The sequence below is a fragment of the Nerophis lumbriciformis genome, linkage group LG08, assembly GCF_033978685.3.
Source record: "Nerophis lumbriciformis linkage group LG08, RoL_Nlum_v2.1, whole genome shotgun sequence".
Taxonomy (NCBI): domain Eukaryota; kingdom Metazoa; phylum Chordata; class Actinopteri; order Syngnathiformes; family Syngnathidae; genus Nerophis; species Nerophis lumbriciformis.
In genome coordinates this window covers 26,927,501-26,950,993 of record NC_084555.2, presented here as the reverse complement: position 1 = coordinate 26,950,993, position 23,493 = coordinate 26,927,501, and the positions used below count along the sequence as shown (strand labels likewise).

The 23,493-nt window shown below is 41.7% G+C and overlaps 1 protein-coding gene across 4 annotated transcripts in view; it reads left to right on the top strand.

Moving 5' to 3' along the window:
- The window catches only part of gale (UDP-galactose-4-epimerase), a 64,637-nt gene that overhangs the window by 31,260 nt on the left and 9,884 nt on the right, over nucleotides 1-23,493 (top strand). For 2 of the 4 annotated variants that reach the window (XM_061968578.1, XM_061968579.1), the window contains 7 exons: nucleotides 16,765-16,895; nucleotides 16,968-17,083; nucleotides 19,572-19,685; nucleotides 19,886-20,062; nucleotides 20,146-20,259; nucleotides 21,386-21,452; nucleotides 21,529-21,614. In XM_061968578.1, the coding sequence (XP_061824562.1) occupies nucleotides 16,775-16,895; nucleotides 16,968-17,083; nucleotides 19,572-19,685; nucleotides 19,886-20,062; nucleotides 20,146-20,259; nucleotides 21,386-21,452; nucleotides 21,529-21,614 (795 nt within the window). In that variant the 5' untranslated portion in view covers nucleotides 16,765-16,774. Of the gene's footprint in view, nucleotides 1-15,966; nucleotides 16,084-16,764; nucleotides 16,896-16,967; nucleotides 17,084-19,571; nucleotides 19,686-19,885; nucleotides 20,063-20,145; nucleotides 20,260-21,385; nucleotides 21,453-21,528; nucleotides 21,615-23,493 lie in introns of those variants that run through there. The other 2 variants (XM_061968580.1, XM_061968577.1) reach the window with 2 other exon arrangements.

Below are 23,493 nucleotides of genomic sequence, written 5' to 3'. Positions count from 1 at the left end.
GAAGCTGCCATGCAAGGCACTAACCACGACACCCCGACATGAGCTCTCTAGGCCGGTATCAAACCGGTAACCCTACGGTTACAAGACGGCCTCTCTACCACTCTATGGCTCAGTGGAATATTACAACATACAACATGTTCATAAAATATGAATTCTAACTCAAATGTTTTTAAAGAAAATAAACATTTCAAATGATTAAATGTCATTGTATAGTTTTTTTTTTTTTATTAAGCGAGGACAGGCAACAAGTGCTATTTTTCCATTGATATTCCAAATATATTTTAAATTAATATTTTTTATTTGTCTTTGTTAAACAGACTTTATGCAGTTCAATCAACATGCAAGACATTTTTTTTACATTTAATTTTATCGTGCATTTATACATTTTATTTCCTGGGGACACAGATGGCCCATATATATACTTTCTGTGTACACAATCAAACATAGTTAGATTTTTAGACAGAATTTAATGAAAGTTTTACTTCAAACATAGTCATTTATTCCAAACTTTTAAATGGTGCTCTGTGAGAAGAGACATTTTCGTACATTTTTGAAACAACACATTTAATTCCAGATGAATGAAGAACATGCAGGCCTGGTGTGCTTGTTTGAACTTGAGTTAATGGTTAAACACCAGTGTGGACATGAGCGTATGGCAAAGCCGCTCAAATTCCATGAAATAATTAGGCTGTCCCTGTTGTGATTTTCACCCTGGTCTAATGGTATTTTCCATTGCTGCAGTGTGAAAGCCATAGAGGTGATAAAAATCCATCTATCCATCCATCAATCCATTTTCTATCGATTATTCCCTTTGGGGTCGCTACAATCGGGCGGAAGGCGGGGTACACCCTGGACAAGTCGCCACCTCATCGCAGGGCCAACACAGATAGACAGATCACATCCACACTCACATTCACACACTAGGGCCAATTTAGTGTTGCCAATCAACCTATCCCCAGGTGCAAGTCTTTGATCCTAATAATAATAATAATAATAATATGAGCCAATCAGCTGTTCCCATGTCCCAGGTCACCTCTTCAAAAAACACCAAAATATGCAAGCTACAGTTGATTTGCTTTAACACCAGAGGCTTATCTGCAGGAACTAAAAGCCTTTCAGATCTCATCATTACACTGAGACCACATAGACCAAGGCTCTTCAGCTGGCGGCACAGGGGCCAAATCTGGCCCAGGAATGACACCATACTGGACCCTGATTTCAGTTAAAAACTTGGCAGACAAACACTTTTTGCAGCTAATTCCTAAAAGCACTGAAGTGCTCCTGTTGTATAAGGAACTTGCACCACTGTAAACACATTGGCTGGTCCTAGTATTGACATATTAACCTTGCTTGCAAACATAGCACACTGGGGCCCGAACTTGTGATTTATATAACTGAAGTATTCCTCAAGGCACCCCTTTAAGTCCTCTTGTTTTTAGCAGCTACAAATGTAATGTGACTTATGTAACTAAGATGTTGCTGTAGCCCGTTTACTTCAGATGCAGTCGCTAGTCATTTGTTCAACTTCTTTAGTACAACTGATGTTCCTCAAGGTTCCTTTTTAAGTCCTCTCTTTTTCAGCATTTGGACTATTCAACTGGTGGCCTGTGAGTTCAGTTCCAAAAACGTTTTTTTGCAGCAGATTCTTAAAAACACTAGAGTGCTTTCATAGACATGATCTTTAACTAGCTTTTTTGCAGAAGGTCAGCAGCAGGGTGCTCATGACCAAAATCAGATGTCTACTGTAGAGGACGCTGGTGGTCTGGAATAAGACTAATAGTGAAGGGAGAAGTCCGGCCCCCGGTCTTTAGCTTTCTGTACAATTTAGTTGAATATCCTTGCCTGTCTTAGAGTGATTTGTTGCTTTCCATTCTGCTTGTACAATCATTGTTCTGCTCTGCAACATAACTACAATTTAGTAGGGCCACAGCTGGATTATTACATCATACATGATGTAAGTCCACTGGTTGAAAAATACAAGATTTTGGAGTATGTCTGTTTCGATCTCACAATTTCCTTTCTGCGGATGAAGTTCTTCCCCAGCGAGCTTGTTTTGCATGTTTGTCATGGAGCGCCTTGTGATATTTATTCTCAGAAACTTCAAACTGAAATACCTTTCCAGTTGTGGCGAATCAGTTATGAAAGCGGCATTCGTGTTGTGTATTCACGCAGGCCAAGCGCATTGTCCGTGACAGGAAGTGGTGTCAGCCAGGTGACTGTGTGGTCAGAAACCTGATCTGCTGTTGACAGAACAGGGACAGGTGGTCCAGCCTAAACTAATCCATACACGCATGTTTGACTCAAGTCATCCATTAAGGTAGATTGATTCAGCGCTTTAAAAAAGCACTCTCCGGCCATCCCAGGCCTTTACCTTTATGGTTGCCATGGGACCAAATTGCTGTAATTCCACATGGCCTGCACTGGAAAAGGAAAGGAATGCTCAATGTTTGCGTAGGAACATTTTGTCACACAAAAGATGAGCGAGCATGTCTGGAACATATCAAATCATACGCCTTGCTCTGAAACCTAATTCAGCTTAATCGAACTAAAGTTAGCTGGGAATTAGTGATGGATGCTGGTGGGTGGCGTTGCAGGGCGCTGACTGACGTAGCCGGCATGTCCATCTCAGATAACCACATCACCAGCCCATAAAAGCGCATTCACTTTGATTCAGTGTTATTATCTAGCCCGCTCCCTCACGGCCCTTAAATGCCAAATAAAGGTTTACAGGCAGAGCGCAGATATCTGTCGGGCTCTGATTGGCTGAGAGGCCTGCAGCGGTCTCACCTGTTATCCACAGCCCAGTGGATGGTAAACAGCATCATAGTCAGACCTGCAGGGGGAGAAGGAGCCCATCTGGTCAGCCGCATTAACAACCAGCTTTTTAACAATAGCTTCCAGGAATAGGAGAAGGGTACAACAGGCCATATCAGCCCAATAAAAGTGGTCTATGCATGACATTTAGCGCCTGATGCCAGGTTTTGCTGTGTACAGGGTTACCTGCTGGCTGCAACAGCCCCTGGCAATAAAACCAAATGCAATCTAGCTGAGCTTTGTGTAAAAGTGCTCTGTTGCTCTCGTATTTCCCCTGCAAATATGCATACCATATGCACTCTCAGATGTAATCATCAATAAAACAAACACCTTCATAAATAAAATAAATATACTTGTGTAAAGTACACTATATAGTCTTTGTAGTTTAATCACAGTGCAAAGGGTGTAGGGAAAAAAATCACAATTGCTTTCTTGCAGGGGAATTAGAGGAGGATAAACTTGTCAAGGTAAAATTACTCTGACAGGAGCAGTTATTTGACTCAACAGTGCCACCTTGTGTTCAACAGCTCTGATAGTGCCAACTAGAAAAAAAATGCAAACTCCAACAATACATGTTCATGCTAGTGCTATCAAATGATATTTTTTTTCAATCAGATTAATTACACTTTTGAGTTTGAATTAATCATGATTAATCACAGGTTATTACTCTTAAAAAAGAGTCCCATGTTTGTACACAAAAGCAATTTTATTGTCAGAATGTCACACAGGAATATGTTTAAAAGTGTTTTATTTCAATGCATGTCATGTATTTGCTCAAAACTTGGTAACAGTTTTATCTAATGTCCCGTTTGGGTACATTTTGAAGTAAAATTTGCCATCAAGCACTGACCTGATCACTAACCGTTTGCCACCCGCACCGTCTTACAGGTAACCATTTGCGGTTAAAGTAAACCAGCATGTGGGGTCAAAATAAATTGCGTGATTAATCTGCCAATGTACATGATTAATGTGTTTTTTTTGTCATTAGTCACATGAGTTAACTTTTTAATTTTTGACAGAGCTATAGTTAATACTTAAAAGGGAACTGCACTTTTTGGGGGGAATTTTGCCTATCATTCACAATCGCTATATGTAACACAAGAACACGTATATTTTTCTTTTTTTATGCATTCTAATTCGTTAAATATGGCAAGTACGAGGTGGCTAACAATGCAGCCAAAGGGAGTACACTATCATGCCCATGAGCCTTTTCAAAAAACATCCAAAAAGGGCCAAGAATCCTTCATTTACATTGCGTGACCTGAATATTAACCAAGTGATATTGTTATATTTAAGCACTAACGCAGACAACATATTTTTTAGCGGCACCGTGATCACAGAAAGCTAGCTAGCTTGTGCAATTACATACAGCATTGACATACTGAGCTGCAGCTGCTGCATTACCTCTGAGTTGGTGACAGTTAATTATAGAGTAGAACCTCTCACCTGGATAGTTGAAGATTGTTGCCATAAGCCGAGAAGTTGGTTCGTTTGCGGCAACTTTTTTTTTTTTTTTTTTTAAACCTGCGTGAGGATTATGATTGAATCCTCATCTATTTGGAAATATATAAACATCCCAACAGTCGGCATCCCAGTGAGATGGATATTGTACTGTAAGCGTTTGTTTTATTATAATTGTAGTTTGTATATCTTGTTTAACACTTAGGAATACTGCTGCATGATGCGTAGTATTTCACTGAAGTTGAATGTGTTTAGCACACAGCTTCGAAAACTTGTAGCTCATAATATAAGGTTCTGGATCATTATTTGTCCCAAACTAATCATTGGCTCTCACTGAGTAGCAGGTTTGTTGTTGTTGAGGGGAAACGTAAACATTGTGATGCATATGTGAAATGAATGTGCCACTGTATGCTTAAAATGATCAAAATATGTAAATATTACATGTTATTACATATTATTACTACATTACATATATACTCACAGCATGTTTATAAAACTGTGATGGAGGCTTTTTGATGTTTTTAGGGTGCTTTATAACCAATATGAAGTGACTACCATTGGCTCCATTGTTAGCTGACTTTTGCTAGTGTTTATTTACGATTTAGAATGCATAAAAAAAAGAAAAACGTATGTGTTCTTGTCTTACATAGGGATCGTGAACGAGAGGCAAAATCCCCAAAAAGTGCAGTTCCCCTTTTAGCAATTGTCTTTCAATGTTAGCTTATGAAGCTTGTTTTTTCTATCCATTTTATCAGTAAACAGTCTTACTTGGTATTCATTAACGTCCTGGTTTTGCTTACAATTTCTACAATCTAGCGTGTCTAAAAAATGAGGAACACAAAAGGGGGAGGCAGAAACAGCAAGCAGTGGGCCCTCTACAGCTGCTGGCACTAATGAGCGTAATTACCGCAGTAATAACATTAGCCTATCTGAGGGAATGGAGGAGAAGGACAAGTGGTTGTATTGATGCGTGTGTGGGTGTGTTTGTGTGCGTGCATGCCGTGCATGTGTGTGCGTGCTGTACGGCGGCGCGTGCTGACCATAACTTCTTAGTTGGCGGCCTCGCTCCCCTTCCCTGAATCTCAATATCTCTTTGTTAGCCCACAATAATTGTGTTTGGGCCTCATATCCGCTGTATCAGATTGGAGTTTGGACAAGGTAATTAGCAGAGGAAGGGAAGCCTCCACATCAGGAGGACAAATGCCCCCATGACATCATTGTGTGGAGGTGGGGGGTGGTGGGAGCGCATTCCCTCCCCTCCTATCTCCTCCACCTCTAATCCATCCTTCATGTCATTTAGTCGCCAAAGAAACGGCAAAAAAGGGGCAGAAGTGAAAATTGATGACATTGAAAGGCCGGATTAAGAGTGATGAAGAGAGAAATTGGTTGGAAAGTGACGCCAGATAAGATGGAGGTGCGTGTTGTCACTGCAGGCCTGTAATCTCCAATCAGCTTTGACTAACAGACTATAGCGCGAGGGGGAAAGTTCTCGGCGTTAATGCAGCTCACCATTCAGTGGGGGCCCGACGCGTCCTGCTGGGAGTCGGGGTGGCTGAGGAGAGGATTAACTGGCACTCTGGTGGAGAGAGATGAAGAGAATCAGACGTTTACCCCGCTGATGGTCACACCCTCACTCACTCCATCCATTACCTTCGCACCCCCCGCCAACCTCCCCCATCAGTGAATCAAAGCGCCATACGCTTTTAAAGGTGACTCCATCGAATTACCACACGTTGCGACTAAGGGTGGAGACACTCCACAACAATCAAGAAGCAAGATATTGACACAAGATGCTTGTGAACTTCATGCGCTTGAACGTCCTGATGGCTCCTTGTTGTCTGGTCTCATCTCATAAACTGTTCATGTGAGGTCATCTGTAGGCGCCAGGAACCTTTTTTATAAGGCGCTGCAACATCATGTATACTATATGTCCCCCAGAGGGCGTTGTCTCTCAAATGGGGGTGTGGAATTAGGAACATCGCTCATCCACATAGTCTTCTCTTGAGTACCTCAATTTAAGAGTTTTTTGAGAAAAGAGCTGCCTCTCAGCGAATTGTTATGCTTTAAGTTGCAAGCAAACATTTGAGTTACATTTAATGTAACCGTTACAAGCATTAGTTGGCGAAGCAAATGTCACAGTGAAACCCATAACATCCGCCCAAAACATCTGGTCTTACTCGCTAGCATTAGCTTATAGCTAGAGATCGACATAACTTTGCAATTTTTAACTTCCCAACCATTGGAAGAAAGAATGTGAGTGTGAATGACAGTGCTGAGAAAAAGTGGGTGGTATTTATTGAATTAAAGAAAGCAATCCTCAAAAATATGGCCAAGTGTGTAGTCGATTTAGCAAAGCAAAATGATCTTATCACTGCGAGCTTGCACCATACAGAAGCAGAATGAGTCTAACGGGAGCCGTTAAAAATAATATCCAAACGGCGGATATTTATCCATGAAAATATGGATAAACTGCTGATTGTGTGTTTGACGGAGAAGCAGTTGGAAGGCAATATTGTAAGAGTCCTCTTTCCAAGAAAAATGCTCTACATTATTATTACATCCATCCATCCATCCATCTTCAACCGCTTATCCGGAATCGGGTCGCGGGGACAACAGCTCCAGCAGAGAACCCCAGACTTCCCTCTCCAGAGCAACATTAGCAACTTCCACCTGGGGAATCCCAAAGCGTTCCCAGGCCAGAGAGGAGATGTAATCCCCCCCTCTGGTCCTTGGCCTGCCGCGGGGTCTCCTCCCAATGGGACGTGCAACAAGGACCTCCCTAGGGAGACGCTCGTGAGGCATCCGCACGAGATGCCCGAACCACCTAAGCTGTTTCCTTTCCAAGCGAAGGAGCAGCGGCTCTACTCCGAGTCTCTCTCGGGTGACTGAACTTCTCACCCTATCTCTAAGGGAGATGCCAGCCACCCTTCTGAGGAAACTCATTTCGGCCGCTTGTATCCCCGATCTTATTCTTTCGGTCATGACCCAGACTTCATGACCATAGGTGAGAGTAGGAATGTAGATAGCTCGGTAGAGCGAGAGCTTTGCCTTCTGGCTCAGCTCTCGTTTCGTCACAACAGTGCGGCAGAGAGACTGCAATACTGCCCCAGCTGCTCCGATTCTCCGGCTGATTTCCTTCTCCATCTTTCCCTCACTCGTGAACAAGACCCCGGGATACTTAAACTCCTCCACCTGGGACAGAGTCTCGTTCTCTACCTGGACTGTACAAACCATCGGTTTCCTGCTGAGAACCATGGCCTCAGATTTGGAGATGCTGATCCTCATTCCAGCCGCTGAACACTCGGCTGCGAACCGATCCAGTGAGAGCTGAAAGTCACGAACCGAAGGTGCCATCAGGACCACATAATCTGCAGAAAGCAGTGACGCAACCTTTAGCCCCCCGAGACGTATACCCTCTCCGCCATGGTCACGACTCTGCCTAGAAATCCTGTCCATGAAAATCACAAACAGGATAGGTGACAGAGCGCAGCCCTGGCGGAGACCAACCCCCACTGGAAACGGATCCGACTTACATCCAAGCACCTGGACACAACTCTCACTTTGGTTGTACAGAGATTAGATGGCCCTCAACAGGGTTCCCCTCACCCCATACTCCCTCAGCACCTCCCACAAGATCTCCCTTGGGACTTGGTCATACGCCTTCTCCAAATCCACAAAGCACATGTAGACTGGATAGGCATACTCCCAGGCCTTCTCCAGGATTCCCGCAAGAGTAAAGAGCTGGTCAGTTGTTTCACGACCAGGACGGAATCCACATTGCTCCTCTTGAATCTGAGGTTCGACTATCGGCCGGACCCTCCTTTCCAGTACCTTGGCGTAAACATTCCCAGGGAGGCTGAGTAGTGTGATACCCCTGTAATTAGCACACACCCTCTGGTCCCCCTTTTTGAATAGGGGAACCACCACCCCAGTCTGCCACTCCCTCGGCACTGTCCCAGACTTCCACGCAATGTTGAAAAGGCGTATCAACCAAGACAGCCCCTCAACACCCAGAGCCTTCAGCATTTCTGGACGGATCTCGTCAACCCCTGGAGATTTGCCACTGTGGAGTTGTCTAACTACCTCAGTGACTTCACTCCGAGAGATTGTTGTCGATCCCCCATCATCCTCAGGCTCCGCTCCTGTCAGGGAGGGTGTGTCTGATGTTATTGGGTTCAGAAGTTCCTCAAAGTGCTCTTTCCAACGCCCTACGACTTCCTCAATTCAAGTCAGCAGAGTCCCATCCCTGCTGTACACAGCTTGGATGGTTTCCTGCTTCCCCCTCCTGAGGTGCCGTATGGTCTTCCAGAACAACTTTGGTGTCGCCCGATAGTCCTTCTCCATGGATTCCCCGAACTGCTCCCACACCCTCTGCTTAGCCTCGTCCACAGCCATGGCCGCTGCCCTTCCGGCCATTCGGTACCTTGCAACTGCCTCCAGAGTCCCCTGGGATAACATACCCCGGTAGGACTCCTTCAGTTGGTAGGCTTCCCTGACCACCGCTGTCCACCAGGGTGTTCGAGGGTTACCGCCTCTTGAGGCACCTAAAACCTGCTGGCCACAGCTCGCAGCTGCAGCTTTAGCAATAGAGGCTTTGAACATTGCCCATTCCTGTTCAATATCCCCAACTTCCACAGGGATGGCAGAGAAGTCCCGCCGGAGGTGGGAGTTGAAGTCATTCCGGACAAAGGACTCCTCCAAACGTTCCCAGTTCACCCGCACTACACACTTGGGTTTGCCACGTCTGTCCAGAGGTTTCCCCTGCCATCTGACCCAACTCACCACCAGATGGTGATCAGTTGACAGTTCAGCCCCTCTCTTCACCCGAGTGTCTAAAACATACGGCCTCAGATCAGCTGATACAATTACAAAATTGATCATTGATCTTTGGCCTAGGGTTCTCTTGTACCAGGTACACCAGGTTTTGGGGCGGTATAGCTCGGTTGGTAGAGCGGCCGTGCCAGCAACTTGAGGGTTGCAGGTTCGATCCCCGCTTCCGCCATCCTAGTCACTTCCGTTGTGTCCTTGGGCAAGACACTTTACCCACCTGCTCCCAGTGCCACCCACACAGGTCTAAATGTAACTTAGATATTGGGTTTCACAATGTAAAGCGCTTTGAGTCACTTGAGAAAAAGCGCTATATAAATGTAATTCACTTCACTTCACATTTCACCTATGAGCATCCTTATGCTTGAACATGGTGTTTTTTATCCCAAGTCCATGACTAGCACAGAAGTCCAATAGCAATCCACCACTCAGGTTCAGATCAGGGAGACCGTTCCTCCCAATCACGCCAGTCCAAGTATCACTGTCATTGCCCACGTGCACGTTGAAGTCCCCCAGCAAGACTATGGAATCCCCTGCCGACGCCCAATACAGGACCCCATGCAAGGTATCCAAGAAGGCCGAATACTCTGAACTCTTGTTTGGTGCGTACGCACAAACAACAGTCAGAGTTTTCCCCCCACCAACCCTAAGGCGAAGGGAGGCGACCCTCTTATCCACTGGGGTGAACTCCAACGTACAGGTACTCAGCCGGGGACTCGTGAGTATCCCCACACCCGCCTGGGCCCTCACACCCTGAGGCTTTATACAAGCCCACATACCTATTATTATTACATTACTTCATAAAACACCTGCAGTTGTCAGTTCAGCCCCTCTCTTCACCCGAGTGTCTAAAACATACGGCCTCAGATCAGCTGATACGATTACAAAATTGATCATTGATCTTTGGCCTAGGGTTCTCTTGTACCAGGTACACCAGGTATTGGGGCGGTATAGCTCGGTTGGTAGAGCGGCCGTGCCAGCAACTTGAGGGTTGCAGGTTCGATCCCCGCTTCCGCCATCCTAGTCACTGCCGTTGTGTCCTTGGGCAAGACACTTTACCCACCTGCTCCCAGTGCCACCCACACAGGTCTAAATGTAACTTAGATATTGGGTTTCACAATGTAAAGCGCTTTGAGTCACTTGAGAAAAAGCGCTATATAAATGTAATTCACTTCACTTCACACTTCACCTATGAGCATCCTTATGCTTGAACATGGTGTTTTTTATCCCAAGTCCATGACTAGCACAGAAGTCCAATAGCAATCCACCACTCAGGTTCAGATCAGGGAGACCGTTCCTCCCAATCACGCCAGTCCAAGTATCACTGTCATTGCCCACGTGCACGTTGAAGTCCCCCAGCAAGACTATGGAATCCCCTGCCGACGCCCCATACAGGACCCCATGCAAGGTATCCAAGAAGGCCGAATACTCTGAACTCTTGTTTGGTGCGTACGCACAAACAACAGTCAGAGTTTTCCCCCCACCAACCCTAAGGCGAAGGGAGGCGACCCTCTTGTCCACTGGGGTGAACTCCAACGTACAGGTACTCAGCCGGGGACTCGTGAGTATCCCCACACCCGCCTGGGCCCTCACACCCTGAGGCTTTATACAAGCCCACATACCTATTATTATTACATTACTTCATAAAACACCTGCAGTTGTCAGTAGTACTTTCTATTGTATTGTTTTGGTACAAGATTACTTATCTATAAGGCTTTATTTCTTATTAAAAGGCATATAACATGTTAAAACTGTTCTGATTTAAAATACCTGAGTAATGGAAAAACAAGGTGACTTGATATGCTTGTGTTTCATTGTATCCATTAAACCATATTCAATTGTATTTACAATCCGTAAAGTATGTGAAAATACCATCCAAACATCACAAAATGCCACAAATTCAGGTGGCCATTTTGAATATTCCGCTCGGAATTTCCGCAGATTCGGGGTCAAATGACGTCACAAAAGCGACGTACGCTTCTGCACTCTGACCATGTTATCAGATGTTATCAGATCTAAATAAATAGCCAACAAATGAGTGAAAAGATCAAGGGTCCTCTGTTACGCCCATAAAACCCTCTAAAAACATTTAGGAATTGCCAACAATACTCCATTTACATGTCGTGACCTGAAAATTGACCCAATATGAGTGATATTGTTATTATAAGCGCCAACGCAGGCGGCCTATTTTAGCGGCACATTGATAGCAGTGAGCTAACGCTAGCTTACTCTGCTATTGTTGACACATGAAGCCAGCGGTTACTTCTGCTTCATCTCAAACTTGCTAAAAGTAAATTCTAAATTTGATGATTGATTGATTGATTGAAATTATAATTCATGCATCTTTTACCTGGTGGTAGACAAATGTGGCCATGCTGGTCGACTTTCACATCTCCCGAGATGGCGAAAAAGACACAAAAAGACGCTTGTTGCAGGAACTTTTTTTTAACCCTTCAGTAGGATTGTTATTGAAACTTCATCAAAACGGACTTATGTGAGCGTGCCGTCGCCAACATCCCAGCGAGAGTGGAAATTGTACAATAAGTGTTTGTTTTATTATGGTTAGTGTGTTTGTTTAGCCCTTAGCAATGCTGTTGACGCTAGTGTCACAATAAAGCTGCATCCGTTTAGCAGTCGGCTTCTAAAACTTATTGCTCATCCTCTTTGTGTTCGGGCTCAAAAATATTAGGTTCTGGATCATAATTTTTCCCAAAGTAATCGTTGTTGGCTCTCACAAAGTCTGCTTGATTAGCATTGTTGTTGATCGGGAAGGGATCTTTGGTGCCTAACGCTACGTCACGTGACTGGCTTCCTCATTGTTTCCCAAAATTGCTCAGGAATCTATGTGAGATTTAAACTATTTTGATCATGTCTATTTATTTGCAAACTTTGGAAGTCTTTAGGTGTCATAAATCCGATATATACTGTATATGATAATAGCTTCAATATAGAGGCAACTTGTTTTTCCACTCTAATGCTACTTTAATTAATTTCAATGGGCAACGTTGCTTTGAGATACAAGTGTTTTGAGGTAAGAGCTTCGTCACAGAACCAATTTGGCTCGTAGGTGTAGGTACTACTGTGTGTTGTATGCATATACCTATCATATATAAAACCCTGGCCTAAAAGCTTTCCTGTTTATGTTCCTTTCTCATTTTGTGTACATGTTCTTATAAGTAATGTCTTTGTCAATTTGTCAATGGAATTAAACTTTACAAATTAAGTTCTGCATTCCTCCATCCATCCATTTTCTACCGCTTATTCCCTTCGGGGTCGCGGGGGGCGCTGGAGCCTATCTCAGCTACAATCGGGCGGAAGGCGGTGCATTCCTGCCTTTTCTTAAAAAAGATATGTCCCATTAAAATAGCATTACAACAAACAACCCCATTGTTGTCACAATGGGGTTGGAAACAAGACGGAAACACATTTCGAACTTCAGTTTAATGTAGGAATGACTATTGAAAGATGACAAGCAATTCACACAGGAGTAGAATGTGTGACAACCAACCGAGTTCTCCCTCAAGATGCTTTGCACGTGCAGCAGTGCCTTTTTTCATATGTTCCTCCCAATGTAGTCATTATCGGAGCTGCGTAAGTGAGCCCCCGCAGAAAACTGCTGGAAATTGTGTGGCACCGTTTTGAGACAGACAATTTTGATTAAATAACCTCCTCAGTTCAGACCAATTTTCTGTTACTTTATGAATTTTTCCATGTGGATTAGCATTTTTTTTTTGGTACGCTGTTGATCGGGGACAACAGTTACGTGTATGGGGACTTTTTGTCACGCTGACATGAAACTATTGCAACATGAAAAAGGAGAAGCTTGTCGGAGAATGAACCATTATGAACAATCAAGCTGCTTGCTTTGTGAACACAATGGGGAGTCTTGGCTTTTGAGTGTTTCTTGAGGGTGTGTCTGCTTCACGTCAAATGTACGTTCCCATTGTTTGTTCTTTATCCTACATTTTTGCTGTTCTTTGAGGGTTATATGACAATAATATAAATGATAATATTAAGATTGTGTAATAGCATAACTCAGGAGCCAGATGAGGTGGTTCGGGCATCTGGTCAGGATGCCACCCGAACGCCTCCCTAGAAAGGTGTTTAGGACACGTCCGACCAGCAGGAGGCCACGGGGAAGACCCAGAACACGTTGGGAAAACTATGTCTCCCGGCTGGCCTGGGAACGCCTCGGGATCCCCCGGGCGGAGCTGGACGAAGTGGCTGGGGTGAGGGAAGTCTGGGCTTCTCTGCTTAGGCTGCTGCCCCCGCAACCCGACCTCGGATAAGCAGAAGAAAATGGATGGATGGATGGAAAAATATAAATGTTCAGCTACACATTTAACAGTGTTTAATATTATGTAATTTTTCAAAATAATTAATTCATAAGTTTTTACTATTTTAATTTGTATTTACTTACTAACTAACTAACTAACTAACTAAACTTTGTTTGTATTTTTATTCTATTTTATTTCATGAGCTTCTAAAATTTTAGATCAGGGGTGTCTCTACTTTTTCCACTAAGGGCCGCATGCTAAAAAGTCAAAGTATTTAGGGGTAATTTTGATATTTCTTTATTTTTAAACTATGCTCAATACAGATATTATATATATACTTAAATACATGTTTTTTTTAAATACGCTGTGGCCAAACAGAAGTCAGTTTTTGGGCCACAAATTGCCCCTGGGCCACACTTTGGACACCAATGGTCTATATAGTTCATTTATGATTGATGTACAAACCCTGTTTCCATATGAGTTGGGAAATTGTGTTAGATGTAAATATAAACGGAATACAATGATTTGCAAATCATTTTCAACCCATATTCAGTTGAATATGCTACAAAGACAACATATTTGATGTTCAAACTGATAAACATTTTTTTTTGCAAATAATCATTAGCTTTAGAATTTGATGCCAGCAACACGTGACAAAGAAGTTGGGAAAGGTGGCAATAAATACTGATAAAGTTGAGGAATGCTCATCAAACACTTATTTGGAACATCCCACAGGTGTGCAGGCTAATTGGGAACAGGTGGGTACAATGATTGGGTATAAAAACAGCTTCCCAAAAAATGCTCAGTCTTTCACAAGAAAGGATGGGGCGAGGTACACTCCTTTGTCCACAACTGCGTGAGCAAATAGTCAAACAGTTTAAGAACAACGTTTCTCAAAGTGCAATTGCAAGAAATTTAGGGATTTCAACGTCTACGGTCCATAATATCATCAAAAGGTTCAGAGAATCTGGAGAAATCACTCCACGTAAACGGCATGGCCGGAAACCAACATTGAATGACCGTGACCTTCGATCCCTCAGACGGCAGTGTATCAAAAACCGACATCAATCGCTAAAGGATATCACCACATGGGCTCAGGAACACTTCAGAAAACCACTGTCACTGTATACAGTTTGTCGCTACATCTGTAAGTGCAAGTTAAAGCTCTACTATGCAAAGCGAAAGCCATTCATCAACAACATCCAGAAATGCCGCCGGCTTCTCTGGGCCCGAGATCATCTAAGATGGACTCATGCAAAGTGGAAAAGTGTTTTGTGGTCTGACGAGTCCACATTTCAAATTGTTTTTGGAAATATTCGACATCGTGTCATCCGGACGAAAGGGGAAGCGAACCATCCAGACTGTTATCGACGCAAAGTTCAAAAGCCAGCATCTGTGATGGTATGGGGGTGCATTAGTGCCCAAGTCATGGGTAACTTACACATCTGTGAAGGCACCATTAATGCTGAAAGGTACATACAGGTTTTGGAACAACATATGCTGCCATCTAAGCGCTGTCTTTTTCATGGACGCCCCTGCTTATTTCAACAAGACAATGCCAAGCCACATTCAGCACGTGTTACAACAGCGTGGCATCGTAAAAAAAGAGTGCGGGTACTTTCCTGGCCCACCTGCAGTCCAGACCTGTCTCCCATCGAAAATGGCCGCATTATGAAGCGTAAAAAACGACAGCGGAGACCCCAGGCTGTTGAACGACTAAAGCTCTACATAAAACAAGAATGGGAAAGAATTCCACTTTCAAAGCTTCAACAATTAGTTTCCTCAGTTCACAATCGTTTATTGAGTGTTGTTAAAAGAAAAGGTGATGTAACACAGTGGTAAACATGCCCTTTCCCAACTACTTTGGCACGTGTTGCAGCCATGAAATTCTAAGTTAATTATTATTTGCAAAAAAAATAAAGTTTATGAGTTTGAACATCAAATATCTTGTCTTTTGTAGTGCATTCAATTGAATATGGGTTGAAAAGGATATGCAAATCATTGTATTCCGTTTATATTTACATCTAACACAATTTCCCAACTCATATGGAAACAGGTTTTGTAAATTGTATATATTGTAATTGTAATACACCATTGTGTGAATTTGCGCAAGATTGCCGCAGTGTTAGTTCAATATATTTAACTGTATTTTTACAACATGAAACGTGGCGCTTTTCCCCTCTCCACGACTTCTATGTAGGCTCACTCTCAGGTAGGCCTGCTAACAAGTCATGTCTTTGTGAGAATGACCAGAGGCGTGGTTGTATTTACATATTACGTGCGTCAGGGGCACGTGGCAGGCTATCTGATAGAGAAGATGAGGGAAGGAACCGCGCAGTACTTCCGGCGATTTTGTATTAACCTTCAAAATAAAACTCTTTCCAAAATATGCTTCGGCAATTGCAACATTTAAAAGAGTGTAAGTCATTAAAAATACATGCATAAAATTAATCATTATTTCTATATCTTATATTAATATTAAGTCAACATTATGTCGCGTAGTTCGAATTATAAAAAAAGTATTGTGTTTTATTTTGAAATGAACCATATAGGAAGCTGCATTTTATAACACCGGTCCACGTCAAACAGGAAGTATAGTCACGGAGAAGGGCGTAGTGTTTTAGTTGAATGAGCTGACAACTAAAGCTTCATTTCTGTCCACGTACAACTTTCACCTAATTTTAGAGACTCGCAACGAAATTTGGTAAGTTTACTTACAAATGCACTCACTCATAGTGACGAATTTAGTGATGACATTATGGGGATTATTCACAAAAAATGACAGGTTTATTCGAATATTTTTCGTGTTGAAATAGGTCAAAATATATAATAAATAAGAAACAATGAACACGTATTAGTATTGTGCTAAATGTATTTGAGAAGATATATAATTTGTTGTTTTTATTACCTGTAAACGATATGCATCAAAACCATAAATATTAAACATAAATTAATTTAATTTAACTAATAAATTAAGTATATATATATGTGTGTGTATATATGTGTATATATATGTATATATATTATTATTTTACTTTTATTTTTTTTGATTGTTTAAACTTGTTTCTTAAGGCTTTTGTTTAAATTAAATTAAATTAATTCAAAATGTGGACCAAGCCATAGTTGGATATTTAACAAATAATTTGTGCATGCCCTTACTATGACTGTGACTTTTGACTGTAACCATTAACTTAATATTTTACAATGGGCACGTTGCATCACTCTCAAAGTTTGTAGAGAGTAGAGACACCTTGTACTAGATGTTGAAGCAATATCCTGGTATCCCGGAGCAGTTTAAGAGTGCACTCTGAGGTCACTTGGATTGTACAAAAATTTAATAAGTATGTACGGTGTTGGTAATAATTATACTGTATTTGGCATGCAGGCAAAAGACAATGGCAGACAAGGTGCTGGTCACAGGTGGAGGAGGCTACATCGGGAGCCACTGTGTTCTGGAACTGATTGAAGCAGGCTACACGCCCGTTGTGGTTGATAATTTCAGCAATGCTGTTCGAGGTAATTTGCTAAAGATGTGTTTTTCATGGCCAACATGTTTACATTTTCTAACTGTGTGTGTTTCCAATGGAGGAGAAGGGGATGTGCCAGAGAGTATACGTAGGATAGAGAAGCTTCTGGACACCAGGATTGAGTTTCATGAACTTGATCTTCTGGACAAGGCTGGCTTGAATGCACTTTTCAAAAAGGTCAGTGAATAATTGTCTCCTAACTTGTAATGGAAAAAAGACACAAGAAAATTATCAAATAAAATTACTTAGACTGGCAGTTGTCCTTTTGTTTATTTTAGGAGCTATATTTTATTACAAACTTAATGAAATAAGGCACTTGGGTGGAAAGAGATGTTCTTACTAGATCTCTGTGGCCTTGTGGTTACAGAGTGTCCGCCCTGAGATCGGTAGGTCGTGAGTTCAAACCCCGGTTGAGTCATACCAAATACTATAAAAAAGTGACCCATTACCTCCTTGCTTGACACTCTGCATCAAGAGTTGGAATTGGGGGTTAAATCACCAAAATTGGATCCCGGGCGCGGCCACCGCTGCTGCTCACTGCTCCCCTCACCTCCCAGGGGGTGATCAAGGGCGATGGGTCAAATGCGGAGGATAATTTTACCACACCTTGTGTGTGCGTGTGACAGTCATTGCTACTTTAACTTTTTACTTGTCCAATACTTCTTATATTGCTTGTATTCCGACACGTGACTTCATCCCTCTAGTGAAAACCAGTGGTGATCAACCAAGCCAAGATGGCTGTTGACAGCAAGCAGTGCACGAACTATCAGAGTACAAAAGAGGCTTAAATCTTCCTGCAAAAAGCAGATACGAGCAAAAAATCAAACTATGCAATGGAAAAGAGCCGTCAGTAGTGTTCCCAGACATATCAAACTATTGTACTCCAGACATTCTACATGACAAAACGGATGAAAATTTGGAAAAGCATGGAGGTCTACAACTTATTTGTGTGTGGCTATGTCAAGGAAATTGGTATCAAGACTCTTTCAGAAAATTCATGCATCTTTTTTGCTCTTGTAAGGTTGCATTTCATGAATTAACTTTGAGTCTAAATAAGTCATGTTTGTTGCTGTTGATGTACGCGCCAATAACGAGTTCACATAATTTCTCTGTCTTTATCAAAATATAACTTCAGATGTCAACATTGTGTATGTGCTGAAAGCTTCTTTTACGATTGTTGCCTTTGGTAAAAGCTTAACACTTTTAGGTTTTGCTCACATTTGCTTTCTGTTATTTGGACTCGCCGTGTTGGTGCTTTTCAAAAACACTAGTAGCAAAAATACGTTTAAGAAATACAAATAATATCAAGATAATACTTAAATTGTAAATAATAAACGTTGAAATTATATCAAACAAACCTTTAACGAAGTGATCACTGCAAACTGCGTTTTTCAACTCTGCTCCCTTGCATGCTTTTGTCATTGTTTTGTAAAATCTTGCACTCTTCCGCCTTTTTTGATTACCTCTTGAGGAACTTTGAAGAAAAGTTCATCCTTTTCACGATTTGAACAACAGCTGAAAACAACACAGTCCTAGAGCATGTTTTCTTGGAGAATGGCTAAATGGTGCCTTATACCAATTGAGAACAGTTTTGTTGACCACCAAGCATATTTAATGGGATGGGCATGAGCCGGATGTGACGTCAGTAAAATCCAAGTAATTTTGACCTCCTTTTGTTGTATTAGTCAGTTATGTCTGTGATTTGGATACTTAATGAGAATTTGTGATGCAACTCAGCCAATTTTTACATTTTATTGGAGGATATATTATCCCACAAATTATTGCGGGTAAACTATATTATTGGCAACATTATTTTGAGACCAAAATAAGCACTAATGTGATCATAATATATTATAATAACAATAATAATCAAATATTTCTTTCAAGCACACATTTATTTTTCATTTGTTTTTGACCCATGTAATTGGGGGCCATGCATCCATCCATTTTCTACCTCTTGTTCTTCAATAACTAGTGATTGTCCTAAATAAGTAAATAAACAATAAGAAAAAACTGACTCTTAATCTCTGTTAGCAAAGATTGCATTTCAATATATATTGAAGTGCCTTTTTCTCCAATTATAAAAAGTGATGGTTTTAGTTTTTTTTCTTGCTATCACTTTTCAACAAATTTGGCATACTGTCTCGTTCGTCCGTGTTGATGGACTCATTTTGTTCACTCCCTTGAAAACTAAAATATTTCCACACTGGCACAATTGGCTTGGCGATCATATTTTTCCAACTATTTTTTTTTTAACTCCCGGTGCTTCTCACTAGTGAGGCTCTCTCCGTGTATTCTGTGTGTGTAAGTTAGCGGTCCTGCCTCCACCCACCAAGACAAAGATTGTGGATAACTGACGAGGATTCACTCTGTTTTTTTAAATCTGCTATCGAGTAAACATGCTTAGGTGCTGAGAGCGATGCACAGAGTGAAACCTCTTGCACCTATAATAAAAGCGAAAGACAAACAAAACAAACACACTTCATCATAGCAATTTATCGATGACAGAAAAGTTGTGTTTATATTCATTTATTGTTTGATTAATTAATTTATTGACAGGCCCAGGCTTACATCAAAGCACTTTGTATAGTTTCCCCTGTTATATTCTCTGGCCTGACCATTATTTCACCAACCTCTTATCATCTCTTTCTAATGTGACTTGCAGCATTCTTTCAGTGCCGTGATGCACTTTGCTGGCCTTAAGGCTGTTGGAGAGTCTGTGCAGCAGCCATTGCACTACTACAGGGTCAACCTCACTGCCTCCATGAACCTGCTAGAGGTCAGTTACAACCCCACTAAAGTCTGCACTGTGACACGACTACAGTTTCTACTAATCTGCATCTGTGTTTGTTCATCTAGCGTTGTGTGTTTAAATCAGCCAGCCACACCCTTCTCTGCTAGCTTGATAAACCGCATGCTAACCCAGCCTCAGCAGTACTTTCTGTGTGCCATGATTGTGTTCAACTGCATGTGCTGCAGGTGATGCAGGCTCACAGGGTGCACAATCTGGTTTTCAGCAGCTCGGCCACAGTGTACGGAGACCCCCAGCGTCTGCCCATCGACGAGCAGCACCCCGTAGGCGGCTGCACTAATCCTTATGGCAAGACCAAGTACTTTATCGAGGAGATGATCAAGGACCACTGTAAGGCCGAGAAGGTACCGAGCTGTCAGAGGAGAAGTGCTCACACATGTATGCTGGTATACTGTAGACTGTGTCTTATTGTTGGCTGTTTGAGTAGGACTGGAATGCAGTGTTGCTGCGATATTTTAACCCCATTGGTGCCCATTCTTCTGGCCTCATCGGAGAGGATCCTCAGGGTATCCCCAACAACCTACTGCCATACGTCGCCCAGGTACATAAACACAATGATTTAGCACAGTGCTCACCAACCTTTTTGTGCTCAATATCTTTGGTCTTGGCAATGAACGATGGTGATTGAGGGATAGGGGGAGTGTTGTTACGGCTGGAGCTGTTTGATGCGAAGCTAAGAATGTGTGTGGGTATTGTGGCAATTGCAATTTTGAAGTATCGGACTTTGAGAGGTGAGTCTCTTGTAATAAAGCAATGTCTGCTTGCATGTTCTTCAGGTGATTAATAATTTTTCAATTTTTTTCCCGTGGACCCGACCCCACGCACATTCCATTTGACAAGCTGTATAGTGGACATACTAAACTCGACTGTAACTAAGTGTATGGATGTATGTGTATACATTATGTGTAAGTAATGCATATCAGTATCTAAATGTGAGCCTATCATGCATATACAGTATTTATGTGTGCAAAGTGAGTAGATGTGTATAGTTGACATATATGTAGTTGTAGAGAATTATGAGTGTGTGTAAATGTGATAAATGCTGACAAGGGTACACATAACCGGTGGAAAAATAGAAAGGGAAAAACAAAAAACATAAATATGAAAAAAGAGGGGGGTGGCACACGACAGGAAGTAAAACAAGTGAGATAGAAAATAAAAATTATAGACATATTTTATGATTCTCTGAAAGAAAGAGAGCGGTTGGTGTTTACATGAGCGCTACTATGATGCACCGGCATATTGTGAGAGTGAGAAAAATAAAGAGAAAGAAGGAATGAAGCATTATGAGAAAATTACAAAATTTACCGTGCTCCAGATGTTAATACAGCCACGGTGTGGCTTGCGGGTCGCGGTGAAGTTGACGGTTGAGAAAAAGTGTATCCGCCGCATTGATGGCGAAGCATCCTTCGGTGATAAACTTCTTATGAAGCGGGAACAGATGACACCAAGTCAAAAATGCCAAAACACCTGCACAACTGTACAGGGATTTACTTGTATTTTTTTGTCATTATGGCTGTGAAATGGGTCTAAATAATTTCGTTATGGTCTTAAAATTTTCAGTCTTAAATTTGACTTGATGATACTGCATACAATCATCCTCTTTGTTTAGGTAACTGCAATTACAGCATTTATGACAGTTTTCTTGATAAATGTCTTTCTTATAGGTTGCTGTCGGGAGAAGAAAGTTCCTCAGTGTATTTGGGAACGACTATGACACACTAGACGGGACAGGTAAAGGGTGTGGGAGTGGTGGAAGCATTTTTGGCTTTGCTGAAAATCTTTAATTTTTAATATCTTTTTCTGCAAGGTGTGAGAGATTATATTCATGTAGTGGATTTAGCAAAGGGACACATTGCAGCACTGAAGAAGCTGAAGGACAGCTGCGGATGCAAGGTAACCAAATGAAAAATGTAATTTAATGAGAATAAATATTGGTCTTGTGTAGTTTTCAAAGGTGATAAGCTTCAATTTTGATTGACACACAGGAGTATTCGTTTAATAATTGATTTGTTTTTACAAATTTTGTACATTTTAACTGGTAAAAATTTTGAACTCCAATCCTGTACGTGGCAGTAATGTATAAACAAAATTAAAAAAAACAAAACCAGTGAAGTTGGCATGTTGTGTAGTTCGTAAATAAAAACAGAATACAATGGTTTGCAAACACTTTCCAACTTATATTCAATCGAATATACTGCAAAGACAAGATATTTTTACCACTGTGTTAGATTGCCTTTCCTTTTTAACAACACTCAAAGAATGTTTAGGAACTGTGGAGACCAATTATTGTAGCTTTTCAGGTGGAATTCTTTCCCATTCTTGCTTGATGTACAGCTTATGTTGTTCAACAGTCATGGTCTCTGTTGTGATATTTTAGGCTTCATAATGCATCACATAGTTTTAATGGGGGACAGGTCTGGACTACAGGCAGGCCAGTCTAGTACCCGCACTCTTTTACTATGAAGCCACGCTGTTGTAACACATGGCTCGGCATTGTCTTGCTGAAATAAGCAGGGGCGTCCATGATAGCATTGCTTGGATGGCAACATATGTTGCTCCAAAACCTGTATGTACCTTTCAGCATTAATGGTGCCTTCACAGATGTGTAAGTTACCCATGCCTTGGGCACTAATTCCCCCCCATACCATCACAGATGCTGGCTTTTGAACTTTGCGCCTAGAACAGTCCGGATGTTTCTTTTCCTCTTTGTTCCAGAGGACACAACGTCCACAGTTTCCAAAAACAATTTGAAATTTGGACTCGTTAGACCAAAGAACACTTTTCAACTTTGCATCAGTCCATCTTAGATGAGCTCGGGCCCAGCAAAGCCGGCGGCGTTTCTGGGTGTTGTTGATAAATGGCTTTCGCTTTGCATAGTAGAGTTTTAACTTGCACTTACAGATGTAGCGACAAACTGTAGTTACTGACAGTGGTTTTCTGAAGTGTTCATGAGCCCATGTGGTGATATCCTTTACACACTGATGTCGCTTTCTGATGCAGTACTGCCTGAGGGATCGAAGGTATGTATTATCATCGCTTACGTGCAGGCCAATATTATCGGACATCTCTATTGAAAAGGATTTGCAAATCATTGTATTCTGTTTTTATTTACGATTTACACAATGTGCCAACTTCAATTTTGGGGGGGTTTTATAAATTAATTTTGGATGGCGAATATCAAACCATATTTAGGACACATTTAAAACATGGTAAAGAAAAATGCACTTTTTAAAAAATGTGTCCATCATCCATAATACTTATGTGAGACAAAAACATGTTTTTCTTTTTTCTATGGGTTTTCGATAGTTGTAAAACTGCTAGCATGAGGTAATGGAGAGTCATCTATAAAGCCATCTAAAAAGACAGCTAACAATGCTACATTTACATGCTGTCACCTGCACATTAACCAAGCTATAGCAACATTGTTATTGTAAGCGCTAACACTGATGAACTACTTTTCTGGCGGAGTGACACATTACCTTGGTCACACGGCTCCGCTGACCACCAGCGAGAGGTATGCTAACTAATTGAGCTGCTGCTGCTGCTTTTGAGTTTATAAAAGTTGATGCTTTATTATATAAAGCATGCCTCTCACCTGTGTAGTAGACGTTTGTGGCCATAAGCAGAGAAGTTGGTCAACCTAGAATTCCACAGGCTACCAACTTGATACTACTGTATATGGCTCTCAACAAATGAAACACTGCATAAACCCTACAATATCGCAAGGAAAACTAAGCATGATGCACATTTGCTCCTATCATTTTTTTTTTTA